The following is a 21455-nucleotide window of genomic DNA, read 5'->3' on the forward strand; positions in this document are numbered from 1 at the left end:
TATTACTTTGCAAATTTAAATAATTTTAATGTCATAGATGTGACAAATTGCTTTCATGTGTTTGTTAATTATTTACATGAACATTTACATTACATTTACATTATGTACATGCTGGTACATCCCTTTGAAATGATTTGTCTGCTTTTAGGCAGTTGCGGCCTTCCATGATGCAGCATTTGCTAAGGAGATTAGTATTTGATGTTCCTCTATTAAATGAACATGCAAAGATGCCTCTCAAGGTAAAAGTATATATTACAGCATTCATAATATTCAACAGCATTACTTGTAACAAAATGCAACAGAAAATACTTGCATGAACAATATTCTCTGTTTTCTTTGTTACCTTATCTCCGCTCTGCAATAACGTAAGACCATCGTTCTTTAAAGATAAAGTGCTTTCTCAGCAGGAGTCCCGTGTAATTTACATCCATCCATATAGAATTATGTAGTCTGTGTGTCATGTTTGCTTCTTTAATTACCTCTCTTTTTTTAAGCCCATATGGAAACAATAGAAACTCCCTTGGTGGCAGAACCCAGTGCATAGAGGAAGAGAGGAACTGATGATCTAGGTTTACCCTTATTTCTACCCTCTGTTGCCTTCCCCTGCTCTTGGAAAATAAAATCTTTTCCTGTAGTTTGTGCTTGCAAATCTAAGCCATACATGTTTTTTAATAATCTTCCATTTTGTTTTCAGCCCAGAAAAGTTTCTCCATATCTTTTGATTTTGCTTCCTAATGCACAAGAAAAATGTGTCTTTTCCTTTGTGACATGACACATTCCTTAAAGATTAGTTAGATTTCATCAGCAGTTCTAAGAAGTGTATAATAACCCACCTTACCTACTGCTGTTTTTCAGCAGTTCTTCTTAATGATTTCCATTCTCAGTTTTGAAGGAGATACTTAATCTTTTCTTGTTCCATATTTCTTGATGCTTTAAAAGCCGCCTATCAGGATTAATTGCATTTCATATCTGATTCATTTACCAAAAGATTCCTAAGCATTCCACAGGCTTCTACAAGTTAGATTATGGTCTTTGACCTCAGATGAGGAATTTATATCATTAGTCTCAAAGCCAGGACCTGCTGCATTGTCTTTCCCCTGCCAAGGACTTCATAATATGGTTTTGTCCCTCAAGAAGTACTCAATCAAACTAAAGATGCTGGAGGAGCTGTTCTTTAGTGCCTATGTATGAGGAAAACAGTTGATAGTTTCATATGCTGCCCTGGAAGGGATCTTTCTAATGCATTATGACAGTTTTATGTGCTATGAAAACCAAATAGTAACTTAACACTCCCTGTTTGGCTATGGTTCTTCACTTTTTTTGTGGGGGCAATAACAGCCACAGCTTCCTGAGATCCCTTTATTTGGGACAATAGTGTTTCTGATTCTGAGGGTCGTGACTATAGTGACTTTCCTGTGTTGCTGAACTGAACAGGAAGTCAATAATAATTAGATACTTTTGGAAAGTTGGGCTTGGGGAGAATATAGATAAGAAGAGAACCATGGTGTCAGCATGGGTGAATGATGTCCATCGACGCCTAAACAAATAACAGGAACCTTCTGAGGAAAGCTCTTTATCTGAAGACAGAACTAGAACTTTTCAAAGGTTTTACTGACAGTAAACTGATTCTCAGTGATTTAACGAGGGATGCCTACTTATATCTACTAAAGTGTTTCTGATTTGAAAGTACTATGCATATTCTTTACGGGCTTGTGCTAGCAAACAGGTTACAGTAGTCTAAAGAGACAGCTACAAGTTAAACATCCATCTGAAAATGTGATTTTGAATGGAAAGCAGAAGAAATAATGAAGGCTAAATCAGAGTAGAGTGCTATCTACTTGCTGGTTTCTAGAATTAAAAATTACATCAGTTTAGGCAGCATGTGAATTCAAATATGTGATTCTTGTCCTGTAAAATTTTCTGGAATGAGGCTGCCTTGTTTTTATTTCCTCTGCAGTCATATTCAGTGCTTCATCAGGGACTTCTGTAAGAGTCAACCTTAATCTTGGCCTTTAATCTTGGCTAGATTTAAAAATGTATACGTATATATTAACACATGTTGTTTGAAAGCAAATCTGAAGTTGGGGCTTTGTGTAATAAAATTTGCTTTGAAAGAAAAAAACATTTTCAGATGCATCTTAGACTCTTAGTGTCCATCTTTCTGACACACTTGTGGTTCTATGTGAATGATAAAACTTCTGTCTTTTTACATTATATATGCATGTAAGTTGTTTCCTCCCTTTTCTCTTTAATAATCTGACAATTTAAATAGTGAATAGATAATAATAAGTTATTTAAATCTGAAGATAAACAAATGCATTATATGAATGGCCTGTCTTTATTTCTGCACATTTATGTTATGAATATCTACATTTTTTTCCATCTTGCCTTTAGTTCTGACTAGTAAAAAGGAAATTCTGTCAGCTCTTTACTGATGGTGACTTGTAATATTTTTCCAACATACTTTTCAAAATGATGTTGAAACAGTTCTCTTTTTTCCCAAGGTACTGTTAAAATAAACTCTGAATTAAAATTCCAGCTAAATTTTTTTGAAGGATGTATGCCTTAGGAAAATCTGTCCCTCAGCAGGACTAGGTTTTTGTACTATTGCCAGAAATATGTTGTTTGGGACTGCTTTTTACTTGTCTGTGACTCAGGGACATAGAGGACACAGTAGATGCAAAACTTGTGATGCTTTATTTTGGCAAATAGCCAGTAGCAGGTCTTTGCACCATCTGAGTCCCTGATAACCTGCAATCTTGTAACCACTTAAGGAAGTATCCCTGAAATACATTTTTTCATGAAATAGTGGGGGGAAGGATAAATGTTAGGGAAAATTATCCTCTGTCAAATGCTTTTTGCATATGCCACTAATGTTAAAAGAAAGCGCTACTCATTCTGTGTTAATATCCACTTAGGAATTAAAGAATAGATACACAACGGGTCTTCTTGGTATCAGTTAGAAATTTTTCTGACAGTATCTGTGTAGTGGTTAAGTGCCAGAATAGAAGAACATCAACAGTTGTATTTTATTTGATTTCAAAATATTTTCTGTTTTAGTTGCTGACAAATCATTATGAAAGGTGCTGGAAGTATTATTGTTTGCCAGGTGGATGGGGTAACTTTGGTGCTGCCTCAGAAGAAGAACTCCATTTATCCAGAAAGTTGTTCTGGGGTATTTTTGATGCTTTGTCTCAAAAGGTAATTAATTTTAATATCCAGGTACTACTGTAAAAACCTTACTGCGTAAACTTTTTTCTTTAATCTGTCATTTTTAGTCAGATTTTATTACTCACTTTAAAGGGAAAAATATAGGCTTTAATAAATTTAAATCTTCCTCTTATAGCTTCTGCTTTAATGCAACTATACCATTTTGTCTGCTCATTAAAAAAACATAAATAGCTAATAAGGTAATCTTGAGGTGTATCTGTACAGGTCAAATATGCTTCACAGCCCTAAAAGCCAATTCAGGCATCTATAAGTGACTGGAAGCTGCACTTTTCTACCTCACACGCTATTCTTCTTTAGCTCAAAAGCATGGTGCTTTGCTTAGTAGTAGTTTATCCTATAGTGGACAAAAGTTTGATAATACCACTTGGTATGTATTTATTCTTCATCCTGTGAGTATTTTTAATCAACCTGCCTAAAATTTCATGTTTCATTTCAAGTCGAGATATTTAGAAATGTGATGCATATTCCTGTGCTATGTTCCTGTGCTATGTTCTCTTCCCATACATCTGAAAAATGCCCAGTGTTGCTCCCAGAAAAGTCAGCAATTTTCCTGTTTATTTCAGCAAGAGCAAGACTTGAACACAACTTTATCTATAGTGTATATGCTTTGGACAGTCAGTTTCTTTTCTTTTCAGAACAAAAAATCAATTTCAAACTGAGTAGGAAAGCTGTTCTGTGAGTGCTTGGTTTCAGTTTCAGCAGTGATGTTGATGGCTTCCATTCACTACTCACTTTCTATCCCCTGTGTATTCCACAGAAGTACGAACAAGAACTGTTCAAATTGGCTTTGCCTTGTTTGAGTGCGGTTGCAGGAGCCTTGCCTCCAGACTATATGGAATCAAACTATGTCAATATGATGGAAAAACAGTCTTCAATGGATTCAGATGGGAACTTTAATCCTCAACCTGTTGATACATCAAAGTAAGGAATAGTTTGTTGCAACTAGAGTTTTTTTTTTTAATCATGAGTGTTTAAAAGAGGGATGGGATCTGTTGTTGGGTACAATGTGAACTTACAGCTTTTATTCTCTTCTGAATGTTTATCTTCTAGATAAAACTTAGACCTTAACTTTATAGGGTTTTTTTAGTTTATATACTTATTTAAATTCATATAAAGCAATAAATATCCAGTTACATAACTAATTTCTTGGTCAACCTAGAACATATTACGTGCATTTTCAGCCTGCAGATAGAATTGTCCAGTTACCTTTGTATGTCTGCTGCAAACAAATCAGCATGATTTTAGGAGCGGAATAAGTAGAGTAGTCTACATCATCCCTGTCATTATTAACATGTGCAAAGACACTAGTTCCAGCGTATGCAAATGGCAGTAAGCCTACAGAAAATGATGATGATAATATGTGGATGGGATTTCTGTGCCTTGATTTTTGACTATAGCCAGTGCCCCATGCTCTTTTGTACAGAATAGTCTTAGAGCAGTGTGGTTTTGCACTGTGTCTTGAAAAATGCTACTTGTGAGAAATTTGCTTCAATTGCCTTTGTGAGCTTTCTGTCTGTATTAACATTTAGAACACATAATGCCACCAGTAGTTAAATACCTCTGTTATAGCGTGCTTGTACATGCATATAAAAAAACAGTGGAAAAAGCTATAATCTTGACTGGAATATGGAAATCACGTCAGTGGCCATTAATGTTCTTTTGTCTAAGATGTGTTTAATATATATGAAGTTTTAACGTAATTTGGTAAGGATATTATATTACTGTTTAACTAATAAAAGGTGACTCCATCTAGTGTCATTTCAGAACAAAATTATAGGTGGACAGAATATATTTGAAATACTGAAAATCTTAACATTACCTAAATCATCAGTCACCCCATTGCCATAGGACCTGACAGTTCTGTGATGATTCAAGACAAAGAAAGCACTGCTTTTTTCAGTGTCACTTCCAAGCTCTCCTATATTCATTTAACATGCAAAACCCCCACCTTGTTGCTTACTCATCCTAGACTCATTTATATGAAGCTCTAGATAATATGACCTTATTGTACTTGTCAATTTATTGTATTTCTGAAATTATTCAAAGTGTTCTAGTGTTAGTAGAGGTCCCCTTGAAATACAAGCTTCCACATAATAATAAGAAAACCTGATGATGATGCTAGATTAATATTTTCTGGCCTTTGTGTGTGGTTAGGCTCTTACAAACTTTTACTCAGACATGATTTTGGTTTACATTTCTGCTTTTTTTCCCTCCCTATACCTGAGATTAAGAATCAGACTCCTCTACATCTTGCAGTAGGTGGCACTGTAACACTTTTGCTGCCAGAATTCTTTGTCTTATGATCAAGAAGCAATTATTACCTTTCATTTGGAAGAATACAGTTGAATATTTTTGATGTTCACTGGAGTGTTGGAAAACAAAGCCTTGAGCATTTAACTTTTGAGTTGTCATAAGCTATAATACTTCAAGGATATAATCAAATTTATAGAACTATATAAAGTAGATGATGTATTTTAAAAAGGTCTGCTAGCACAGAGTTTATAAGGTGCCATATGCAATAAGTTACCACCCTATTTCTCAAGCTATGGGTCACAGTTACGTCCTTAAGCTTAAGAATATGAATATTAGTACTAGAAATCTATGACAAAAAGCATGATTTTTTTTTTTATGATTTTTGATTTTTCCCTGCACATGTGCATCAAAGAAATAAAACTCCTATAGCAGCTGTGGTTCTCATTCAAAGCCCATTAAACAACTTATATTTTTTCCTTGATTTAACTGCAACTTTAACTGAAACTGTATTTGAGGAAACAGAGCACAATAAGATGCTTTGAATGGATGTAAGCACTCCTAATTCTTTGATTGAAAGTTTTCTTCGAAACAGAAGTATTCACATTTTAGCATATGTGATACATTGACTATTTTTCTCTTCACTTTCAGCATTACAATCCCTGAAAAGCTAGAATATTTCATTAACAAATATGCAGAACACTCTCATGACAAATGGTCGATGGAAAAGGTAAAATCAATACTCTTGTTAATGAAAAATCAGAATTTTTATTTTGATTTTTAATCTTTAAAATATTTTACTGTGGATATTATTTTTCATAATACTGCAAGTTGGTATGTCGGTAAGATATAAATCTATATTTTCCTGAGATGCATTTGTGTAAAAAGTATAGGTATTTCAAAATAGTGTTTCATCATTTCATTATTTTTCTTGTTGACTTTTGAGTAAATATTTGTGCCAATTGTTTAAAAATTTTATTGACTTAAAATTTCAAGCTTTTAACCAAAAATATTTCTTTGTTTTTTTTATTCCTTTCAGCTGTCCCGTCCAGTTTTAAAAAAAGTTCTTCAACTGTAGAACAGCATTCTGTTCTATATAACTATTAAAAGTAAAAATGCCTTGAAATGTTATCTTTATGTAATCATTAATTTTCAAAAAGATGGCATGCTATATAACGAATTTCATTATGTCTAGATAATATGAGTATTGGTTGAGGAAGATGTTGAGAATAGAATAGAAGAAACAGCCCTGCAGAAGCATTGCTCACTTCCTCTACAACTGTAAAAATGTTTTTCATCTTTTTTGGCTGTTCCTCATTTTTTCCTCTCTTATACTTGCTGTTTTCAGTTTGCCAATGGATGGACATATGGTGAAACATATTCTGAATCTGCAAAAGTGCAACCATTAATGAAACAGTATAAGTTACTCTCTGAAAAGGTAAGGAGTTTGTCCATTCTTGATCCAGGGTGACCAAAAGATTGCTTCATTCACTGTGAGAATATCACTTTGTGTTTGCATCACTTAAAAAAAAAAATCTATTTACAGTACATCAGCTGATGTTTGATTGTTGCCTTCCTCAAAATCTCAAAAAGAGATATTATAGAAAGATTTTTTTGTACAATAAACAGACGACTCCATCTATTCTCTCTCATGGCTGAATTTACATGGTGTAAGTTTTGGCGAAAGTCAAGTGTCATACTGCCCGTATATTTTACAGTAAGTTCACACAGATGTTTACAAGGCTGGAGAACTTTATTATTGACATCTTAAACATTAGAAGAGGTTGTCCAGAGAAGTAATGAAATTACCTGATCTGCAAATATTCAAGGCATAGCATAGCGAGACCAAGATAACCTAATCTTCACAACCTTTGATAGTCTAATTGGATTAGTTTAGCTGAGCTTAACAGAAAGTTGAGCTAGATGATGTCCAGAGGTCCATCCAACATAAACCTTTTTTATGAATCTATGATTATGCTTTTTGTTTCATGTAGCAGACTCTGCATTACTCCTGATAATTAGTGTTCCACCTTAGAGTTCATGTCTGAGCATGCTATTAAAGTGATTATTCCTGTGATCATCAGCTTCCTGCAGGGCCAAAATTCTTCCAAAAACCTCTGAAATGATCAATACACTTTTTAATATCTTATATTTATTTGCTTCTTTGCAGTATCCTTGAGCTGTAACAGCTGATTTCAGCACATTTCTTTGCATCATGGTATAATCAGGCAAAAGGCCAATTGTTATTTTTTGCACTGTACAGCTACATAATAAACACAGGAATTATTGAATGTGCCTTCTTCTAGGAGAAAGAAATTTATCGATGGCCAATCAAAGAATCATTAAAAACTATGCTGGCATGGGGATGGCGAATTGAAAGAACACGGGAGGGAGATTCCATGGCACTGTATAATCGGACACGTCGCATATCTCAAACCAGCCAAGTGAGCCATTTTATTAAAAGTATATTTTTTAAGAAAGCATGCAAATGCAAAATTTACTGACAGTTGTATTCCTATATGCTTTAAGCCTAAGAGGCTCATTAGAATGAATGTTTCTTACAGTTGAGATGCAAATTATATCAACGTATGAAAACAGCTTTTGTAGCTAAGTTACAATCTTCCTTTACTATAATGAAATTACATAACTTTTCTAGAAGTCTTTCCAAAACCTAAAATATTTATAGAATCATAGAATCACCAGGTTGGAAAAGACCCACCGGATCATCGAGTCCAGCTATTCCAGGTTTGAGGAAAACCCACCAAATTTCATCTGTACTTAATTTCCACATCAGAGTGAGTCCCCAAAGCCCAGCGTGGCCTCTCATGGGGAAACACACAGGCCCAGGGATGGAGAAAGGGCTGAAGAAAGCCCTGGGAGAACCAACATCAGCCTGAATTGGGGTGAGCAGATCCTGTTCCTAGGAAGGGCTCAGGGACAAAAGGGCACAGGCAAAACCAGCACAAGGATATCCAACAAGCCACCCCCTGAGCATCCAACCTCCAAACCAGGAATATGTCAGCACAGGGCCAAATCCAGCTTAAATTGCCATGTGGATCTCGCTGGAACTTTTCCCAGCATCAGCTGAAAAGGGCAAAAAAACCATAACTCAGCTATGAGATGAAAAACACAAACAGATCCAGGATCTCAAGTCCTTCACAACAGCTTAAATGCTGAGGAGGATGGGGAAGAAAAGCAAGGAGCTTGAAAGAAATGAAAGGAAAAGAGAGACAGAGAGAAAGCAGTTTTATAGGTGACACCAGATAATATTTGAGCACTGAAGAACTAAAGTCAGCTAGAAGCAGGGTGCCCAGCACATTTCTGTATTTCAGAGTACATTATGGTATTAATACTCATCCTATGTTTAATATGTGTTGTTCTCTCATCACACACACACACAGAAACTGTAAGTATATTTAATCAGTATCTTCACATTAAAGTAACAAAGCTTGCATTGTTTGCTTTAGAAAACAATACTTTATCAGTAGTTATGTACTATATTCTGCTTGTACATCCTTAGTGTTATTCTCTGTCAAAAATACCTGACTTTTGAAAAGAGGCCTTTGGACTGCTAGGCTTTGTACGTGCACGTGAAAATAATATCAGACGTAAGAACAAAATTCTGCACACTAATCTTTCTTAAGGGAGATGTGCCTGTGGGGGACATGAGCTTATCTGTTACAGCAGAATCCATAGAGGAAAGCCTGGCAAGTATCCTTTTTCTGGCCGTGGTTCTTGTATCAGTGGCTTGCTATCCAGGCAATCGTCATCGTTTATCCTTCTTTGAACATTTGTATTAATGTAACAAGCATATCTGTGATGAAGTTAGCTGGTAGAACGAAAGTATGACAAAATGGTGATATTTTCTGAATGGGGGGGAGGGACAGAAGAGAAAAGATATTTATTTAGTAGATTCTATTTCAACACGTGGAAATAATGTTGAAAAGCCAAATTCAAAGTATGATTTTTGCCTGAATTAATAATAAACTGCCTCTGAAGTTTACCGCCCTTGATGGGTTTTCAGTTGGTCTATGTAATACCACTTTGCTCTCTAGAAATAAACAAGTGACTTTTGCTATAAGTGCTTTCATTACTTGCTAATGCATCTTGTTAACTTCTTCATACCAAATGCTTCTATTAATCTACTGTTTTGCACATTTGTCATTCAGATCTCTGTGGATACAGCCCATGGTTACACTCCTCGAGCAATTGACATGAGCAATGTCACCCTCTCCAGAGACTTACATGTAAGCTAAAACCAATGTGCCTGTCCTTTTCTTTACAACTTAATTTTTTATTTTCTCTAGTTTATTTTAAATAAATTTGGTGCCTTATGTTACTTTCTGTGATACACTTGATGTCTTGGTTTCGGGGTTTTTTTGGTCTTTTTCACCATTGCTCTTTGATCCTCTGTTGCTTTAATAAACATGGTTCATGTTGAAAAGCTACAAAGTTTATTTTAGTCCTGGACTGATTTTTCCCAGCTCTCTCTGCCAACATCGGTTGTTTTGAAGACACTCCTGTTTAGAAGAGATTGCTGGCATCACTTTGAGAATCAAGTCCGTGGCTGACACCCCAGTACTATTTCCAGACTGTACTCCTCTTTGTGGTTCCTCCTTTTTCATATTAGTGGTTTTCTCTTCGGCACCTTGTTCCTAATTCCAATAAAAATACCCATTTACCCAAATTCTATGTAGTTTTTTTTTAAATAAAAACTTTTGTTTTCAGTGAATGATTAGACCATGACTATACTGAACTTCCCAGAAAACAAAACTTGCTATTTAATATTAAGCAGACAATTGTCCTTGGGGGTTAACCATTGCAACACGTATAACTATGCTTTCCATTTTTCTAAGGCTATGGCTGAGATGATGGCTGAAAACTACCATAACATATGGGCAAAGAAAAAGAAAATGGAGCTTGAAGCAAAAGGTAATGTTAACTGTAGGCGTTAACAGTATTTTAAGTTCTCTATCATTAGTTTATGTCATGTATTTGAGAAATCAGAGTTAAAAAACCAAAAAAACAACAGAGAAGGATCTCAAGTTTAAATTGAGAAAGAAGAAACAACAAAATACCTATTCTTAGTTAAATATTTTGTGATTTTTAGCTCCTGAATGTTTTCATAGTACTGAGTGTAATAGTTCGTGTTGAAGAAGTTTACCAATTCAAATATACCAGAAGAGAGGAGTCAAGGCTTGTAAATAAGTTTAACCTAGATTAATACATTTTCCTTCTAGCATTAATCTTTCAGACTATTGACCAGTGAGGTCTGATTTAATTTGGTGACTTCTTTTATTGGAAATAGGTCTAAGAGGGTGTTTACTAAGAACCTTATGTATCATGCATTGAATTGACAAGTGGATAAACCTAGAGCAGATTCTTGATTCCACATAAAAAGTTGCATGTGCTCCATGATCCCTGCTTATCTAAATGATAAATTTAGACCTGTATTGTTTAACTTTCTGTTTTTCCTCTGTGTTAAAATTAATTCTTTGCTTGTTAAACCTAAATTTTTTTCTGCAGATGACATTATATTTGCACATAAAGGAAACAGCAAGTTCTCATTTGCAAATGACTGAAGCTAGAGTTTTGTCTGAAGTTTCCATCTAAATATTTTTTTAGCTTTGTTTAAAGAAACAGTAAGGCACATTGTTATTTTGAACTAGATTTTCCTGTAAAATCGTATGTATTATTATGACAAGGCTTTTATATACCATGTCAACAGATAACTCTATAACAGCTTTTAAATTCTCTTCATGTTCAATAGTAGGAGGAGGCAACCATCCTCTTCTTGTTCCTTATGACACACTCACAGCCAAAGAAAAAGCCAAGGACAGAGAAAAAGCACAAGATATTCTGAAATTTCTACAGATTAATGGATATGTTGTCTCCAGGTAATTCTCTGTTCTGTGCTAGTGTCAGAGAAGGTTCAGAATATTCCTCAGTAGCCTTTTTTTATTATAATTATTATTTTTGTATTGTAAGTAAAATCTATAGTCATTTTAAGTGTCAGTACCTGTGAGGTAAGGCTGAGCTCCTTCATATAGAACATTGTAAGGAAGAAATAGATTATGGAGTTAGTAGCAGGGTTTTGGGAAAGCACAAGCAGAGTTCTCCAGAATCTCTGTGTGTCTTCTGCTTCTCCTCTCAACATTGCAGCCAACTTTTTTCATTCTAGTGTATCTCCATACATCCAGCTGTTAGTAAACTTGTTATTTTTCCGCAAGTGATAGAATTATTAAGGTTTTATTTCAAGTCAGGTGCATGAACCTTTCTATAGGAACTTCTAGGCAATTGCCTTGATAACACAGTTTTACTGCTAAAAGCTACTAGTCAGTTGTTTCAACTGAGTTAATTTGTAGTGTTATTGAAATATTTTAAAAGTGAAAAGTGATTTTTAAATTTTTTTTTAACACAATCCACAGTGCAGATGTGATGATAGTGAATAAATGTAGTAATCGACATAACATTCACTATCAGGTATGTAAACATGCGGTTCTCTGCAGAATAACATGCATAATTCCTCTTGGTTTTAATATGACATATTTACCTATAAATGCAGTGTGAATAAATTTTTTTAATTAAATTGGAGGCTTGTCTGCCTCATCAGCGTGGTTTAGGAAATGTGAGCCACTGAAAATGGCTGAAAGCATATCTGAAATTAGTATGACTTGAACATTAGTAAGTGAATCAAACATCCACAGAGATGGAATTAAGTAATCATTGTGAATTAATTAACCTAGCCCGTCTACTTAAAATCTGCCTACTTCCTTTCTTTTATATCCCATATGAAATTCAGCCTGTTTATGCAGTCCCACAGCTAATCCAATAATTCTAGGTAAAATCTTTCAGGGTAGCTGGAGTAATTCAATTTACTTCCCTTCAAAGGAGTAGGATGTACAAAGGATGATGTCAGTCAGCAAAGGTTTATTTTGTCATCCCCCTTCAAAATGACAAAAGACTCTTCAGCTGTATTCAAAGTTACGTGTTCCTTTTAGACTAATCCTTTTTATATCTGTCTAACTTAAACACAAGTGAAAAGTGACTTTTGGTTTTTGGAGCAGTGGAAGGCTAAGAGGGGTGGTAAGATAATCATTAACTTGGACACAGTCATCATCTAGTAATTAGTTCCTGCTGCATCTACATGCTTCTGTGCTATTCAAATGCAGATCATTCTATCAAGTTAAACTCAATGTTGTTCCCATGACCATTGCGCTGCCTAAACAAACAGTCTGATTCATGTTTTATTTTGTTCTGCTTACTGCTTGACTTTCTGCCACGCATGCCTTGCACACATTTCTCTCAAGGCTTTCATTTAGCATTCTATTCTAGTGCACCCTCATGCAGACCATGTTTATGGAAGATACAAACACTTCCACTTGGCAAGAACATCGCATTCAGACAGATGGCCTGTGAGCCACGGTCCTGCTCCAGCTACTGGTGCTGAGCCACTCACCTTACTGACACTGCAGCTCCCCCTCCATTAGCTCTTTTTTGGGGGGGACATGCAGCATTCCCAGCCTAGTGGCTGTCAACTGGGACTCCCACTTGTTCCCGTTGCAGACAACACAGCTCAGCGGTGTCTTACCCCTCTCACTGTCTGTCTGACTCCAATTGCTAGCACCAAATCCCTTCCTGCTAGTCCCCTGCAGTAGCTGGCACTCAGGGCTCAAAGTCGGTAGAACCCACAGAGAAGCCCCCAAAAGCTGTACTTTTCAACTACTGATGCCGAGACCCTCATTCACTCCTCTTGCTGGCACTCCAAACCTGGGGGCACCTGCATCCCTGCACTTCTGACTTCTATTGCTGGCTGTTTGTTCATGCTGATCTTGCCAGTAGCTTGCACTTAACTCCTTGCACACACAAATACATGGAATAGTGACTGAGATTACACAGAAGTAGTTAAGAAAGGATTTAATAAGATAGGACAGACTCCAATTATGAAATGCAGGGCTCAGTCAGACAAGTGTGTTGATAGGCCACAGTTTACATGTGACTAGCCTCTTTCATAAACCTTTTTGGTCTTTTTTTCCCCTTAGCTCTTCCTTAATCCATTGACCTGCCTTGAATATTCTTGAATATTCTTCATGTCCCCTCCTCCTAGGCATTTCAAAATCCAGGTGGCCCTCTCCAAAGTTGTCTCTGAAGTTTCTTAGTGGCCTGTTAATTAGTAACTAGAGACTTTTGGTGTCCAGCATTGTCTCCTTTATCCTTTGCCTACCAGGTTTGTGCCTCTGTGTGTTCTTGTTTATGGCTTCCCTCTTATTACCCTCTTTTGCATTGAGAAGGGCCTTGATCAGATAACGTTAATGAAATAGACACTATTGTATACTTGCAAATATCAGCTGACAAAGCTGAGTTAGTTCCAGAATCTCCTTCTGAAACTGAAGCTTAACCATCATCAGTGTTCTAATTTAAAGCAGAAATGTGCACAACACAGGCAGTTATATTGAGTAGTTATACTTTTTTCAACTTGCAAAATAACAGAGTAGTAATGTACTTCTCGCTTCTGACAGTGGGGTGACTGACTCCCTTGCTTATTGAAGTCCTTCTGTCATTAAAGTCCCGATCTTGCAAAACTATGTCATTGCCAACTTGTTGCTACCAAACATTTGCCCACATCATGGAATCACACTTTGCAGATTCATACTTGCTGAAGATATGCTTTTCATATCAGACTACTAAGTATGATAGAACATACTGGAAAAGGTGAACTGCAATTCCATCACTTTGTTTTAGTTTCCTTCTCATTTTTCACAAACGCTACATAGCTATTCGAATTTTTTTTCATTACAAACAGCCTTTTGGGGAAAACTCATAATGAGGGAGACTAGATTTTCAAAACTGTCTTGCCCAAGAATCAATCCCTGGGACAAGATGTAAGACAATAATGCCTTACAAGAAGGAGGAAAAATTGCAGTGGTACTGAATTAATCTGATTGACTAGTCTCATTTTTCTGTATCCTACTTGAGAATTCTGAGTTGTAGCTTAACAGGTTGCTCAAAACCAAAATAAACCTGTATACATTTACTTCAAACACAGAACAATTTTTATGTTTTAAACAGTTATTCATTACTAGAGAACATGCTGTCAGACTACATGGAGAGGTAAGACTGTTTCCCTCTGCATGGGTGAAAATTTACTTGCTTCTTTTTACAGAGGACTTAAGGACCTGGAATTAGACACACCTTCCATTGAGAAACGCTTTGCCTACAGTTTCCTTCAGCAACTTATAAGATATGTGGATGAAGCCCATCAGTACATTCTGGAATTTGGTATAGTACTCCTTGTGTTTTTTCTTAGGAATTATTAACTAAGGTGTTCATATTATAAAAACAACTAGAAAAATTTAAAAACCTCAAAAACCCAACATTGGACTAGGAATTTTCCCTTTAGTTTCCTATAATTGATGAAGATGATGAATTTTGGAAAGTTCTGTAGTTTACATATTCATTCCAGTTTCCCATATTCAATCATTAATTAGATGAAAAGACTTCAGACAAAATTTATAATTACTTGAAATCTCTGAAAAAGAAAACTAGCTACCCCAATGTATTTATGTGCAAATGTGTAGTCTTTTGCATGTGCATGTTCATATTTACTAACCACATGTATTCCCCTTTTCACAGAGCAAATTAAATCAGTCATTTGTAGCATGCTGAAATTTTCTCTGTAGAAGGAAAAAAGTAGAGAAACCTCTTTAACAAACTCCACAATGGGAATGTTCTTTCAGAAACACTCAGCATGTGTTTTGTTAACAGTGCTGTGAAGGAAAGGATTTAACTTCATCTGCTTTTTATAAAGAGAAAAAAACTTAAAAGTCTGGTGACCCAAGTCAGCTTCTTATGTGAGCAGTAAAAGCCAAAAAACCTGTCCAGAGACAGCTTATGTGTGACCATGGGAGTTGCAATTCTACATAACATATACCATGCCTCTTGTCTAGTCATAGATGCTATTATTGACAGTATTAAAGGCAAGAACAGCAGGGAAATTGAATGTCAATGTTCATCCAAAAGCCTATCTCGTTTTAAAGTGGAAATTATTGAATTTATAAGTGTTACATTTCATGATTACTTACAATAGCAAAAGTCTGGCCTTTAATAACTCATTGGGTTGCTTATACTGCTAGTGCCTGATCATCATGGCTTCATTCTACTTAATTATATAGATTTGGCATAACTGCAAGAGTGATAATGAATAAATACTGAAACACTAGAAACACTAGTGGAACAAATACAATTTATGTCCCTCAATGGATTAGTAAAACAAAGAAAAGAAGTGAAGGTTAAATAGTCTAGGAGCTGTACAGGATTATGTCTGTAAGGAGTATTCAATTTTTATAGTAACGGGGAAGAGAAGTAATTCTAATTTCAGCTACGTAGTTCTAAAAATTAATTTTGCTTTTTAGACAAGGTCCACAAATATGTAGTAAAAATTTGGTAATTCTGGTTCTCCTGGGAACAACTGGAGAAAGGAGTTCCATTAAAATCTGAGTTCAGACTTCCAAATTGTAACATATAACTCGACAAATACAAACATGACCATGTTTTCATCCAAAGAATATTCATACCTCTTTGGACTATGAGATGTCTACACATTTATGAAGATTTGGACAATTATTCTTTACACATTTTATTTGCTGTAACTTTTCTTCTCATGAAGTAGTCATAAAATGCCAATTTAACTAGTGTGTACACTGGTTTTGGTATCTTAAGTCTACATCTAAAGATGACCAGCATTATTTTTTATAGTGCACAATTTCTAAGAAAAATGCAGAGTAGCCTATAACGAGGTTGTATGACAAGGAGCTGAAGTTTCTTCTCTCTGCAGATGGTGGCAGCAGAGGCAAAGGAGAACACTTCCCATATGAACAAGAAATCAAGTTTTTTGCCAAAGTACAGTATATCTTTGCTTATTCTTTGTCAACATAGTAAGTAGTTCAAGTGAGAAAGCATTTGTTAGTGAACATGATTGTTGTTGCTACACTTGTACTTTTCTGTGTTAAATCAATTACTTTATTAATTAAAACCAGTAATAATAAAAATAGCTTGAGAATACTGTAGGATAAAGTAGAGATGTGAAAAAATTACAGGCTATATTCTTATTTTCATTATTTCCTTGCTCTGTGATATGTAAGTACTCATATAGTGTTATTCATAATCTCCTTACATTTTCTGTTTACTGCCTTAGTCTAATTGTGAAAAATTTTCTCTTTTACAATCTTTGAGGAGGTAAATGTGAGCAATAGTTATAGGAATTAACACGGTTATGTGTCTGTCAATGTTACCTTCCTTGTTTGAAAACTATGCTGGTATCTCCATCGTGGAATTTCAGAATGGCTGAGGTTGGGAGGGCCTTCTGAAGTTCGTCCAACTTTACTGCTCAAACAGCATCACGCAGATCAGCTTCCCCAGGGCCATATCCAGATGGCTTAGGGTAGAAACTCTGCAATCTCTCTGGGCAACCTGTGCCAGTGCTTAGTCACCCTCACAGTAAAAAAAGTGTTTGCTGATAATCAGAGGGAACTTATGTTTCAGTTTGAGCCCATTGCCTCTGGTTCTGTCAGTGGACACCACTGAGAAGAGTCTTGCTCCACGGTCTCTAAATCCTCCCTTCAGATACGTATACACACTGATGAGGTCCTCCGTGAGCCTTCCTTTCTCCAGGCTAAGGAGTCCCAGCTCCCTCAGTCTCTTCCCATTTGAAAGATAGTCTAGTTCCTTCATCATCTTTGTGGCCCTTTACTGGAGTCTCTCTCCAGTGTGTCCTTGTTTCTCTTGTACTGGGGAGCTCAGAGCCAGATGCAGCACTTCAGATGTGGCCTTACCAGTGCTAGATAGAGAGGAAGAATCACCTCCCTACACTTTCTCTCTGCTCTATCTAATGCAATTCAGGAATGCAGTTGGTTGCCTTTGCAGTGAGGGTGCTTTGTTGGCTCATGGTCTGTTTGCCATCTAGTCCTTCTCTACAAAGCTGCTTTCCAGCTGTTCAGCCCCCAGCATGTACTAGTACCTATGGTTATTTCTCTCTAGGTATAGGACTTCAAACTCCCTCTTGCTGAAAGTCATGAGATTCCTGTCAGCCCAATTCTCCTTTTTGAGTTAAGAAGGTTTTACACACCATAAATTAAGAAAAACTACTTATGCTTTTTGCATGTAAAAGTTTGTATGGTGGTTGCATATTTGGAGTGTCTTTTGAATTCATTAGTGAATAGGCAAAAGCAGCTGTTTGCAAAATATCCTAACCCTGATATCATTGCAGTAAATCATAATTTTGATATCTTAAAGTACTTTGTCGTACTGTATGCCAAGTTCATTGACTCAGAAGCTATAATTCTACCTTCATTTGAACCATACTACAAAAAGGAAGCAACTTCAAATTCTCTTATTGCTTATTTTGGATCTCCGCCTGGCTGACACCTGCAGTGGGCACTGAATAAAGATCAACACTTGAAGTAAACTGGAAAACTACTGTGAACAAGCCCTTAATGAGTGTGAGAATGTTTTGGGAGTTCTGTTTGATAGCATCTAGAATTAAGTATTGTTAGTGCACTGGTGGTTGTAGGTGAATTTTTGTTGAACCTGTGTTAAGAGGCATGAACAGCTGTAGTTGTGCCTGGGTATGTGGAATTGGAAAAACCTGAAATTGTGAGATAAAATGAAGTTATACTTTCTGCTCTGTACTCCTAAAAAAGCCACGTATCAAGTCCCAGAGATAGTATAAATTTTTTTCTGCTGCCTTTCCTAAGGACATTTTAAGTCTCTTGAATACTAAATATTCGAAGAGGAAAAGGCATTAAAGAAAACCATACATTGAGATTTAAAAAACAGATGAGAAGTTTGAAATGTCTTGTATTTAGTTGTGACTTATAAAGCGTTATACAGAGCATAGTAAATATAGCCCTGTGATAACCACTTCTTTCTGTTGTAATTTCAGGTTGTGCTACCTTTGATTGATCAGTATTTTAAAAATCATCGCCTATATTTCTTATCTGCAGCAAGCAGGCCTCTCAGCAGTGGAGGCCATGCCTCTAATAAGGAGAAAGAAATGGTGACAAGGTAAAACTTAAAATAATATTAACGTGTATGCTTATGTGTGTTTGTCTTTAAATGGCAGCAGCTGATTGTGGGAAAGAGAAAAGTGGGAGGCAGGGAAATATTTTTGTGAACATGCAAATTAAACTTCTTTGGCTTTTTTTTTCCTATTAGGAAAATTCATTATATGAAATGAAGAGAGGAGTAGAGAGTTATGTCTATACGCTGTTTTAAAGGTAGTGGAGATGATTTTAGCATGCAGGGAGTGTAAATTAGCATTATGTGCAACAGTACATCAGCTGCACAGTCTGTGACACAGACTATACAATTGTTTATTGAGTTTCACTGTTGGAAGTAGGTATATGTTGTAATCATTGTACCTGCAAAATTTTGTGATAGGCCAAACTTTTTTTATAACTATATTTCAGTAAATATCATTATTACTGTAAATCATAAAAAGTAAAGATGAGAGAATTACATCCTTTCTGCTTTTTTTTCCCCTGAATAGTTATAGCAGTTGTAATATGTCAGAAATATCCTCCACTTGATCGTTTCTCTGAAGTTATTGATTTTTTAGACCATGTGTCTAAGATATGTTTTCACTTAATATCACTTCTGATTGAATTGAAACCCACGTTTCCCGTTTAGTAAGGAGGACTACAAACTTCACACAGGACCTACTACATACCTGTAATGTACAGGTATTGTGGTTGCCTCTGCTGTTATTGGGTACTGAACCATGCAAAACTGAATTACTGTTCTTTGAGGCTGACAGCCAATTGACGGTCATGCAGACATCTGAGGTTTGCAAGATTGTGTGAATACTCAGTGATGTTTCTAGCAGCAATTCTAAGCATAGGCAAGTAATAGCTGTCTCGACCCTGTGTCATCTCACGGACTAGTTTGATCTGGCAGCTTGGCTGGATGGCATTTTTCAAAGAATTAAAAAACTCTGCATGCATCTAGATAGTTTGCCACTTTATTAGCTGCTGGTATACTGTCCATAATGTCCTGGGTTTTCACAGTTTTTAGGTCATGCCAGTAGACTCCATACCTCTGGAATATGTCAGACATGGGTATATCAGCATACGCGCTGCATAAATTCAGGACTTATGTGCATATGCTGTCTAGCTGCTTGAGACTCCTGAATATGTAGCTCAGCTAAAGCATCAGAGCTGCTGCCATACTTAATTGAGTTACTTGCCATCCAGATGTGTCAGCTAAAGAGAAGAAAACATATGCAAGGAAACCTTGGATGAATGATAGATACACTAGTGCTATTGAGCAGTTTATTTCTTAATTGTCAAGATGCAAAGATTATAGAAACTACATTATATGATCTGTTTCCTGAAGGGTTGTTTTGGGCTGTTTTAGTAGATTCCCAACATTTTTTTGTTTTGGTTTGGTTTTTTTTCCACCACCTACAGTGTAGTAGGGAATTTGCCAAAGCTGAATTTTGGATTTTCTGTTGAGTTTTCCCTTTTAGATCTGTTTGAGTACAACTCACACATAGGATTTTCTTCAAGCTAAGGGCAGTTCCTGGCTGCTTGCTTTCTCCAGTGAAGATAAGCTTGCATTCATTAAACTATGGAAGAATATGATTTGGGTTATTGATAGTGCAGTGACAGTCTTAACAGGTGCAATAACTATTGCGTGTTCAGCAAATAGATTAAATCCACACCTATTTTTTCGGTCAAATAGAAGTCAGACCTTTTCCTGAAATACGGTGGCATTATATTCTGTCTTAACTTTAACCAACCTCTTCAGAACTGGGCTATTTGCATTTCTTATCCATTAGACCATCTACAAGTCTACTTGCACTACTGCACTTACGTAAAATTAGTTCTGGACATCAAAGTACTGACCATTTGGACATTTTACTTAATTAATTTAACCTATACTAATTACAGTGGAGATAATAGGTACAGTTTGATTTTGCAGCATTCAGCAGATACAGTTTTCACAATCAGTTAAGTGACATTTGTATGTTTGATAATAAGATAGATTTTTAGCTATTTAATGTCTTCATTAGAATGGACTTGAGATTTTGTATGATGTTAACATGCTTCTGTACAGCTTGTCCTGTTGGACTGGGTGAACACAGATACTCAGACAAGAATATATATTATATGTCTGCCTCATGGGGTAAAAAATGAACAGACATCCCTGAACATGCACCAAACAGATTAATTTCTAAAACAGAGCAGTTGCTGTTGCTATAGTGGATCACTATGCACTGGCTAATTAGCTGGATTCAGCAGCACATTAACCTGGCTGTTCTGATTCTGGACATAACCGTTTCCATTTGGCAGCATGCTCTTGTCTGTCAATGGAACAACATGTTCAGATCTCATCCATAAACTATGCAGACATGCTTACGATACCTTTTGCTTTTAAATCAGAGGTCGATATCTAGCCTGTATGCTTAGTAATCAAATAGCTTAATAAAATGACATGATATTGTTCATGTCATTTATAGCAAATGAAGGGGTTTGCAACAGAAAAAGTAGCACTAGAATTGCTACTGCTTTCAGAGAAAATTCTCAGACTTAGCTGGACCGTGAAGACTGAGCTAACTCCTCTTAAATCTGGAGGCCAGGTCAATTTGAGTGAGGCAGTGTTGCTCCTGCTTCTATGAATTAATGCAGAGCTTCATTCTTCATTGTTCTGAATAGGGCATTGCTCATCTGTGCAGGAAATAATTCAAATGTTAAATGAAATTGTTGTTCCTGTCCAATGTTATTGTTTATTAACCATCTAAGATGCTGTTTCTCCTGTTTAGTGTGTTTAAAAAAATGTATTTGAAAAGAAATTCTCACTGTGTTCAAGGTGACAATATCCAAATTGGACTAGTTAAACATTTACCATCAAACACTTCAATTAATCTGATTTCCTTACCTTTTGTTTTCAAATTGTCGCTGGTATCCTGAGTATCA

The 21455-nt window shown here is 36.0% G+C and overlaps 1 protein-coding gene across 5 annotated transcripts in view; it reads left to right on the forward strand.

Annotated features, from left to right (window-relative positions):
* RYR2 (ryanodine receptor 2) overlaps positions 1-21455 on the forward strand; it is a 370828-nt gene that overhangs the window by 265025 nt on the left and 84348 nt on the right. For 4 of the 5 annotated variants that reach the window (XM_069852347.1, XM_069852349.1, XM_069852348.1 and 1 more), the window contains 12 exons: positions 149-239; positions 3061-3201; positions 3989-4152; positions 6133-6211; positions 6830-6919; positions 7788-7925; positions 9651-9728; positions 10338-10413; positions 11252-11378; positions 14645-14760; positions 16316-16380; positions 18422-18543. In XM_069852347.1, coding sequence (XP_069708448.1) covers positions 149-239; positions 3061-3201; positions 3989-4152; positions 6133-6211; positions 6830-6919; positions 7788-7925; positions 9651-9728; positions 10338-10413; positions 11252-11378; positions 14645-14760; positions 16316-16380; positions 18422-18543 — 1287 coding nt within the window. The remainder of the gene's footprint in view (positions 1-148; positions 240-3060; positions 3202-3988; positions 4153-6132; positions 6212-6829; positions 6920-7787; positions 7926-9650; positions 9729-10337; positions 10414-11251; positions 11379-14644; positions 14761-16315; positions 16381-18421; positions 18544-21455) is intronic. The other variant, XM_069852351.1, reaches the window with a different exon arrangement.

Source organism: Phaenicophaeus curvirostris, chromosome 2 (genome assembly GCF_032191515.1).
Source record: "Phaenicophaeus curvirostris isolate KB17595 chromosome 2, BPBGC_Pcur_1.0, whole genome shotgun sequence".
Classification (NCBI taxonomy): Eukaryota; Metazoa; Chordata; class Aves; order Cuculiformes; family Cuculidae; genus Phaenicophaeus; species Phaenicophaeus curvirostris.